The following is a 9499-nucleotide window of genomic DNA, read 5'->3' as shown; positions in this document are numbered from 1 at the left end:
TCAGTATCAGTCGTCAACCCTGTTTTGGTCAAAACTCTTTTCAGTAAACAGGTGTCAGAGTTTGTGTTGGAAGTTTTGTTTTGATCTCTTGTAAAGATCGAAAATAGCGTATAGGTGTATTTCCCCCCCCCCCCCTCCATACACCTATTCGAGACCCTCCGGACCTAACAAGTTTTACCTAGGCTTTCGATATACAATATTTGCCTAAGTTCTAAGAGAATGTATGTAATTAGCTGTGACTGATTTTTGGCTTTGTAATTCTCTTCTTCGATTCAAACTTTGGGGAAGCTTGGTTTTGCTGAGTGACGAATTGTGGCAGTATTTCAGCTTATGTTGTTGAATCGGTTCTTCTAATTGAAGTGATCCTCGAGCACAATTTATAGGAGATGTCTTGAATAGATCCGTTGGCGGAGATGGTCTTCAAGATTTCTTCCGTAAGAGAGTAATTGGAACTTGGGCTGAGGCTTCAATCTTCGAGGTTCCTTGTTTGGTGAGAACGGCTACTTTGAAGAGCAGGAGATGAGAGATCTCTGAAAAGGTAATCACAAAAAAGGAATGGCCTCTGCAAAGAAAAGACGAGCCTAAGATCTCTGCATTTAATGCGGCTATACATCTGGAGTGCGTGGTTTCATTTGAACATAGGAGATTCAGTCCGAGGAAGAATGTTTAACTGATACTTGACTTTAGTATCAGTCCGCTGAATCCATGTGGCGCGCATTAAGTAATCAGTCAATAGTGATCCTTCGACTGATAAGTCAAATATCAGTATTTGACTTTGCTTTAGCCGTTACATCAGTCGGTGTCTTCAGTCTTCAGTCTTCAGAACAGTAACTAAACTAGAAAAAGAACTCTAACACTTGAGTTCGAACAGTTCTAGTCTATTACAAGTGAAACCTATTGATTTTGGTATCATCAAAACTAGGATTATGATATTTCATTAAGTTCCCAACAACAAGACACAATATCAACGAAAGAATTTCATAGGAGGGGGTGACACAGATTTTAATAAAATATTATTGAGTATATTGAAAGTAGAGAAAATTTGTTGAGTATATTGGATATGGTGAAAAAGTATTAGTAATTAATTGTGTTGGTGAAAAAGAAAACGGTAAATATGATATTTTTAAGCGGTGAGATATATTTCTCAGGGTAATTGGTGTATAAATATATGAACTTTACTCACTTTTTGGTATTTAACATGAACTTTAAATCTTAGTTATAAATACATGAACTTTACTTATTTTTGGTATTTGGCACATAAACTTTAAAACATAGTAGTTTATTCAATTTTTGACACGTTTTTCATTTTTCTCAAATTAAAGTTGACTTGGAATGCTTGAATCTTAACGTGGACAGTTCGACGCTGAGATATGTCGTCGTAATTTTTTGTTTGAGGAAAATAACCTAAAACTAAAATTTGAAAGTGAACGATAAAAATTTGTCTACAAATTTCACAAATTCAAAAAGCAAATTTCGTCTTTCAGATTTGGGGATTTTAAAAAGCCAATTTCATCATTCATAAAGTCAAATTCAGAAATTTGGAATATAAAAAATGGATAAAAAATTGAACGTTGAAGATTAATTTTTATAGCTAGAAATTATCCTCGTCAAAATTCAGGCATTCCAAATCTGCTTTAATTTGGGAAAAAATGAAAAACGAGTCAAAAATTGAATAAGTTTAAAGTTCATGTATTTATATCTATATTTTAAAGTTTATGTTAAACACCAAAAGAAAGTAAAATTTATGTATTTATAATTAGGATTAAAATTCATATTAATATTAAAAAGTGAATAAAGTTCATGTATTTATACACTAATTATTCTTTTCTAAAAAGTAAGAATTTTTTTATGGATGCTTTAAAAGGAAAAATAGGAATTATTTCGTAGAGGGGAAAGGTGTAGAATAATTAAAAATGATTTGACAGTGAGGGAATAATTCGAGTCGACCTTGCCTCTTTAAGGTCAATAGTCGCTGCAGCTTTGTATTGACTAATGTTTGCTAAAAATTATTTTAAATTTGAATGATTGCTTAACTCGAATAATCCAATAAGGGGGGCCATACGCGAAATTTGAAACGAAAATTAGCAAAAGCCAAATGAAAGGTACAAGTTGCGACAGCATGCAATCTGCGTATAGTATATGCTTCAGTGTTGCTTGTACTTCCAAATCAAAACTCCAATTAATAAATCTAGTCCTTTCATACTAAAATGAACTCTCTTTCTCTCTCTCTCTCCTTTCCGTTCATATAAAAAAGTGTGTATAAATTTTAATAAAAATAATTTAGTGTATTTTTTTTATAAAAAAAAATTGTTACAACCAAAGAAAGGAAAAAACTCACTCACACTCTAGCTCCTAGGGTGACTCGAACCCTCGATCTATTTGTTGGAGGGGAAGCGTCTTACCAACAGACTGCGCTTCATAATTTAGTGTATTACGTAAGGATAAATATTTTACTTTAGGAATAATGTTAAAAATTATTTCATTCGTTCGGAAAAATAGTTTTTTTTTTTTCATTTTTATATGTTCACGAACCGTAATTCATTTATATTTATAAACACAACATCACAACATATTATTCATAATATATCAACTTATTTATATATTTTATCATATGATGGATCTTTTTTCTCCATTAATAGTACACTCAGTTATTTTTATTGAAATTCGTGTCGTTTTCGATTATGACTAGTTTTTGGGAACGGATGAAGTATTAGTTAATTATAGGGTTAATTGCGTATAATATCACGAACTTTGTTCAAAATCCATTTTCCCCATGAACTTTAGAAAATCCAAATTATATCAAATACGTTGATATATGTTCAAATTGCCCATGATTTAATTATTGATTATTCAAAAAACTGACCCCATTAAATCTAAAATATTCAGAATTGACCCCTTCACAAAATAAATTACACAACAACCCCACCTTTTGAACTTATATATCAAAATGCCCTAATGAATTTGTTCTTTTATAATTATAAAACATACGCATCACACTCAACCACGCTCACACCTAGAATGGTATCAGAGAGGGTTTTTATTGAGGAATTATTTTTTATTTAATTTATTTTGTAATTAACCTATGTGGGAGGAGACTCCATTTAAAAATTATGGATCCGGGCACTTGTCCGAGATGTATGGTATACAAGAATTCTCTCCAACATCTGGAGATAGAAACCACTCGTCTACTAGACGAGCTCAAATGGAACAATCGAGTCCTCGTAACGAACATTCGTCGAGGGGAAGACATGAATATTATTCGTTATATCATTACGAGTATTAAATCCTATCATGACCACCTATTGGAAATCGCTGAGACCAGAGCGACAATTGAACAAAGCCAAAACTGATATCCATCTGTCTCACGGCTAATGGAACAGAAGGACAAGGCCAGTATCGCTTACCGGACGTACCAGCCAATCAAGCCAGATTTTTCCGAAAATTTAATTACGGAAAATTTAAAAGACGGTGGAATTTTATGGCAACAAGCTATATGACATTCCAATGGAGATGAGCCGTATATCAACCAAGCAAGAGGAAATCCTGAATCTCGTGCATGATATCAAGAAGAGGGTAGAGGAGATCGAAAGGTGAAAACCATGTTCCAGAAGAATTCGGAAAAATACATTGTCTAAATATCCAACCTATCCTTTACCACTCGATGCAAACGATAAAAAATTGCATGAGGCGACAGCCCGATTCTTAAAAGGGAAAAATCATCAATAACCTGGAAAGAATCAAGCTGGATGATCTAGAAGAATTAGCCGAATATTTTGTTATCCTCAATATGATAGATCTGAAGATGAACCAAGGTGTCACGCCCCAATTTTTGGAAATAATAACTATAACTGGGGTACGACTAATCATTAAAATGAACAAGGGAAAAACCTTGTGAAATCCGAATAGAAGGGATAACAATCGGGCATCGCCCCTTTAGATGAAGAAAGACAAATATCCAATTGATACAAATCAATCAACAAACATGACAAACTTTAGGATCACAAGTTTAGTTTCATGCTTCAGATAACCAACATTCCTTAATCAAAATACTTGAGAGTCAAAAGTCTAGGCTCAATAAAAGATATCGTTTAGAGTCATAACATAAAGGTCTTAAGTCAAGAAAATGAAAGACAGATAAAGGCTAGTACCACAACGGAAGTCAAAACACGGAGTTGAACCCTAGCCTCAGCTCTCCCCGTCAACACCAGCCATCAACCTGAAAAACATTTAAAAATATTTGGGCTAAGTACTAATGTACTTCGTGGGCTGCAACTTTTAAAACATTTCACAATTCCTAAGAGCAATTTATCCAATCATTCATGACATAACTCAGAAGGTTTTAAAGTAAAGGAACTTCTAAGCATGTTAAAGTATTTCATTTTATTAGCGCGCTGTTGTCACACTCTGTTTAGTTACTCGCTGTGATACCGGACCTTTTAGCCACCGACGTATCGATTTCTCGCATGACACTTGCCCTGAAGACGTAACTCAGACAAGTTGAATTGACCTCAGAACGCTACCCAGGCAGGCCTTACATGATACATGCTCCAGAACACATCCAGCCAAGCACCCTTATAACGCCTCTTACATGAATTAGTGCCCGATGGAGATCAACCCACCGAAATAACTAACAAGTGTACACAATTCTCAAATAACGTGTTAGGCCATAAGAGAACCTCGATCGATCCATGAATTGCGAGCCTTAAACATAACAGAGTGCACAAAAATATTTATTGGATAAACAGTTTTTATTTCATGAAATATTTAGAGCTTAATAACTGAATCATACATTTGGAATGTAAGCCCACGTGATTAGGCAATGCCTGTCATTTATTCTTATCTCTGAATCGGAATATCGGTGCTAGTCCTCACGATCCACGAAGCCTACAAGAATTCAATACTCTTAATAGGTCTCCTAAATCTAATCTTAAGTCAAGGTAAAGTTCTTAACATTCTATGATTCACTTAGCCGGGTTTTCAAAATTTAATGAATAAATAATTGAAAACTAAAATTCTTGAGTTAAGAACACCAACAATATTCTTACTCGTCTTTCTTTTGTGATTGGAATTGTAAATAACCAATTAAATCATGATGCAATGCATGACTCATTTCATACGTATGCATATAATAAGTGTTTACTTAAAATATGCACAAGCCCAATTAAAAATAAAGGTAGCCCACGGTCTTTAAATAAAATAAGGGCTCAATCTGAACAAAATTGCCCTTTCTTCTACACCCAACTTCCTCTCTCTCCTTCACACTCAAAACCCATACCTCGCATCGTCCGCGACGTCTTCCTCCTTGGAAACGACGAGATCGCCGCCTCCCCCCTTTTCTGCTCTGCTCTACCAGCGTTGCTCTCCCAGCGTTGCTCTACCAGCGCCGCTCTCCCAGTGCTGCTCACCTAACGCTGTTCTCCCAGCGCTGCTCACCCAGCACTGTTCTCCCAGCGCTGTTCTCTCAGCTCTGCTCTCCCAGTTCCCAGCTCTGCTCTCCACTTCTCAGCTCTGCTCTTCCAGCTCTGCTCTCCACTTCTCAGCACTGCTCTCTCAGCTCCCAGCTCTGCTCTCCGCTTCTCAGCTCTGCTCTACTCTCCTCTGCTCTACTATCCTCTCCTCTACTCTGCTCTTTTCTCCTCTACTCTGCTCTCCCACCCCTGCTCTCCATCGCTGCTCTCCACTTCTCCTCCTTTCTCTCTCAAGACCACCGCCTCTCTTTCCCTCCATAGCTTCCGCCGCTACCGCCTCCCTTCCGGCGACCGCACGGCCGGAAGGCTTGCTGCCCTCGTCTCTCTCTCTCTCTCCCAGCCCTCGACACTCGACACACTCGGCAACAACAAGAAGGAGAAACATAGCTTTGAAAGTTCTACTTCTTCTCTTTTCTTCTTTTCAAAACAGGGTTCAAGTCTCCATTTTTATAAAACAAATGCTTCAAATGTATATACATATAGACACAGATTTGTAATGCATACATATATATATATATATATATATAGGGAGAGGTTCAAGAAAGAACTATAAATAAAAGAAGACCAGAGAACCATTTTCAGCCATTCGATCATCAAGATCTACGGTGGATGCATCATCTTATTGGATGAATGCAGATCCTGAGTTCGAATCCTTAAGGGAGCATTTTTTAAAAAAAAATTTAGTGCATTAATTTTAACAGCGAATGCATTAATTTTTACAGTGGATGCATTAAATTTGATGGTTCTCCCGTTCTCACAAATAATGTAGTTCTCTCTAGAACCACACCCTATATATATATATATATATGAATGTTATTTAGTTGGAATGCTCATATGCAAAATCTGTAAATTTTATGAACAAAAGAGTAAACCTTTGAGATTATAGGTTAAAATGTCTGGCTGTTTCTGCAAAATTGATGGGGAGCCTTCAGTTATTTCTGATCGTCTGCTGAAACTCTAAAGCTTGAGATCAAAAATTTCTCACGATGATGGCTTTGTGAAATGAGTGAAGAGGAGGCTTGATGAAGGTTTGAGAAATGTCAAAGTAAATTGGCTGCAATAATTTGTGGAGAAGTGGTGAGGCAAACATAAGAAAATTGGCTTGCTCTGACTGCCAAGGGATGGGAAAGAAAAACTGAATTGAAGTTGTTTGCTTATTGGCGTGAATGGGGTAGGTAGGGCGGATATGGGCGGCTGCTGGGTGGCTATTGGGCGGCTGTTGGGTGGCAGCTGTGATTGGAGGAATAGTGGTGGCAAGGTATGTTGGTTTGAGCTCTTGGGCTTTGGTATTTATAAAATATCATTTCAATTAAAACTAAGGCCCAAACAAATATTTGTCAAAGCCCAACACATTCAATTAATTAAAGCCTATCATAAACTTTAATTTAAATAACGTATAAATCAATGCTACATATAAAATAATCTCATATTCATATAATTCGTTTTATGAAATGCACAAAACTCAAAAGACTAAATTTTATAAGAAGCTTTTGAAAAATAGATCTTGCTGGAATTAAAAATAAATCGTTTTTTTTTTCGACTTAAATCATCCTAATCTAAATTAAAAATAAATTCTAAACTTAATATAAGTGGGCGGGGTATTACATCCCTCCCTCCTTATAAAAATTTCGTCCTCGAAATTGCATGTCTGGGTCATCTAGTTTGGATGCTAGACTTTCATTCTACTCGACTCTTATGTGGCATTGAATCATATACGACCTTAGCTTTCTACAGTGCGACATTGTTCTTCGAACTAGAAAATTTTCTTCAAATTCAGATATGTCATTATGTCATGAAAACTTCTCTACTCCTTTCTTAGAGATTGAAGCAGAATCTTTCCCTTGTTACAAAGTATCGTGGCGCTGACTTGAGTAAGTCCACCAATTCTAGGATTACGTCAAAATTCTATCATAGGAATAACATGTAAGTACATCTTAATGTTTCAGCGCCTACATCAAGCTCTAAGTTCGAGATAACGTCTTTTGCACCCGGTCTTCCATCATCAGTTGTACTAACTTATAACGTTGTTACACACGATTATAGCGTAAATTCTAATATCTTACAAGCAGCATATGAAATGGAAGAATAGGATACTCCGGTATTAAACAAAACTATAATTGAAAAGTCAAAAACACTAATCGTACCTGCCAAATTTCCTTGATCTCCTACTGCTTGGTGTTGGTTAAGGGCATAGGCCCTAGCGTAACGTGGTTGCCCCTGATTTCCTCTAGGGCCCTGGTTCTGTCACTGTTGATTTCCGGGATTTTGTTGTTGGGGTGCTCCTCCTTTCTTTGGGCATGCTGAAGCAAAATGCCCAGTTTTCCCGCAGTAATAACAAACATTCGTTCCCTTCATGCATTCCCCTAAATGAGGTTTTCGACAGTTTGGACAAGGTGGTGGAGCTATAGCTTGCGGCTGTTGGTTCTGGTGCTGATTCTGGTTTTGATTTGCCGCACATGGTTTCTTCCCATTTCCATTCCCAGGGTTTCCACCAGTTCCCTCGTTCCATTTTCTTTTTCCTTTACCACTATCCTGAGATGGTACAAATCCAGATTGTTCGGGAGATTTCCCGTTTTCCTTTGGTAGCAATGATTCAATAGTGAGGGCCCTACTCAATGTTTGCGCGTAGGTGAGATCTCATTGACTTGCTAAGGAAATCGCTATCTCGTTATGCAGCCCATTTCTGAATTTCTCTGCACGCTTCTCATCTGTGTCTACCAGCATCGGAGCATATCTTGATAGTTGATTGAAGGTCTTATCGTACTCAGTCACTGTCCCAGCCCTCTGCTTCAAATTCCAGAACTCGTTCTGCTTCTTCTGTCGGTAACATCCCGGTATATATTTCTCATACAATTCAGCCTTGAATTCTTCCCATGTGAAATTCTCCCACTGTTCGTCAGTCATAGTTCGCCTCACTAACTCCCACCAAAAGTCAGCTTCGTCCACCAATTGATAAGTTGCGCATGCCACTTTGTCCTGATCGTCACAACGTATGTAGTTGAAGATCCGTTCTATTGTCCTAACCCATTTCTCGGCATCCGCGGGTTCGCCCAATCCATCAAACATTGGAGGTTTTTCCTTGCGAAACTTTTCCTCGGCTGTGCGATTCGGTGCTACTTGTGGAACAGGTTCTTCGGGGACAACTCTTCTACCGCGCCCACGGCCACGTCCTCGTCCTCTACCACGTTCTCTTAGCGCGTCTTCCATTCTGATTAACGGACGAGAATCAACAGACGAAGAGACTCATTCGGTATACAGACATACATACATATATACATACACACATATATAGATATAAATGAGATATATCGCTTCTATGGTGTAACCATGTGAAAGACTAGTTCTATATGGAAACTAATCTTAACTTAAGTGGAATAACTTAAGTGAAACCTTAATCTCATGACATTTCTTCTACATTGTAACATATCTATGTTAAATGTTGCTATCTTATCATTCCTTACTTAAATCGATCAAGCGGAGCTTTCACGACGAACATTTCTAAAGTATCATTGGGTAGTACTCAAACGGTTTGTAAGAGGACTCATCATTCATATCGAACAGGCAGTGGACCTAAAACGATAACATTAAACTTTCATTCATTTAATCATTTATTTCTTTTGAAACCTTAAAACATTTGGACAGTAAGTGTCCCTTTTATGAAAACTCTTCTTAAGTCGGAAAGATTAAAGGAATCTAACTCGACCATAAATTCATTGATTCGTTAAGGGTTCGGGTAGTCCCAAACACGACATACATACATACATTGGTTATATGAGTCAAATGCTCAAAATAACAATATGAATGCGATAAGCAATTCATATAACATCATTAAGTGAAAGCGCGCACTTCTTGAAAACTTGAAAGCATCTAAAATCATTGAAACTTTTAAATCGTACCTTTTATTACAGCAGTGTGACGGCGAGCTGAGGGTCAACAAATTTTTCTTAGAAGACTAGAGATACTAATCTAGACTCGATGTTAGGAGCTTATGGTTATCAAAGACATGAAAGAAAACTTATGCTCTGATACAA

The 9499-nt window shown here is 37.0% G+C and overlaps 1 protein-coding gene across 1 annotated transcript; it reads right to left on the bottom strand.

Annotated features, from left to right (window-relative positions):
• Positions 1 to 8105: 8105 nt before the first annotated feature.
• On the bottom strand, positions 8106 to 8675 carry LOC131007120 (uncharacterized). The gene has a single exon (XM_057934308.1). The coding sequence runs from the start codon at positions 8673 to 8675 to the stop codon at positions 8106 to 8108; it is 570 nt and encodes a 189-aa protein (XP_057790291.1).
• Between the last annotated feature and the right edge of the window lie 824 nt (positions 8676 to 9499).

The sequence above is a fragment of the Salvia miltiorrhiza genome, chromosome 1 (assembly GCF_028751815.1).
Source record: "Salvia miltiorrhiza cultivar Shanhuang (shh) chromosome 1, IMPLAD_Smil_shh, whole genome shotgun sequence".
Lineage (NCBI taxonomy): Eukaryota > Viridiplantae > Streptophyta > Magnoliopsida > Lamiales > Lamiaceae > Salvia > Salvia miltiorrhiza.
This window is presented reverse-complemented; position numbering and strand designations above follow the sequence as displayed.

Bases quoted from the DNA above. Each gene is read 5' to 3' on its own strand.
- LOC131007120 (XM_057934308.1), bottom strand. From the start codon at position 8,675: ATGGAAGACGCGCTAAGAGAACGTGGTAGAGGACGAGGACGTGGCCGT.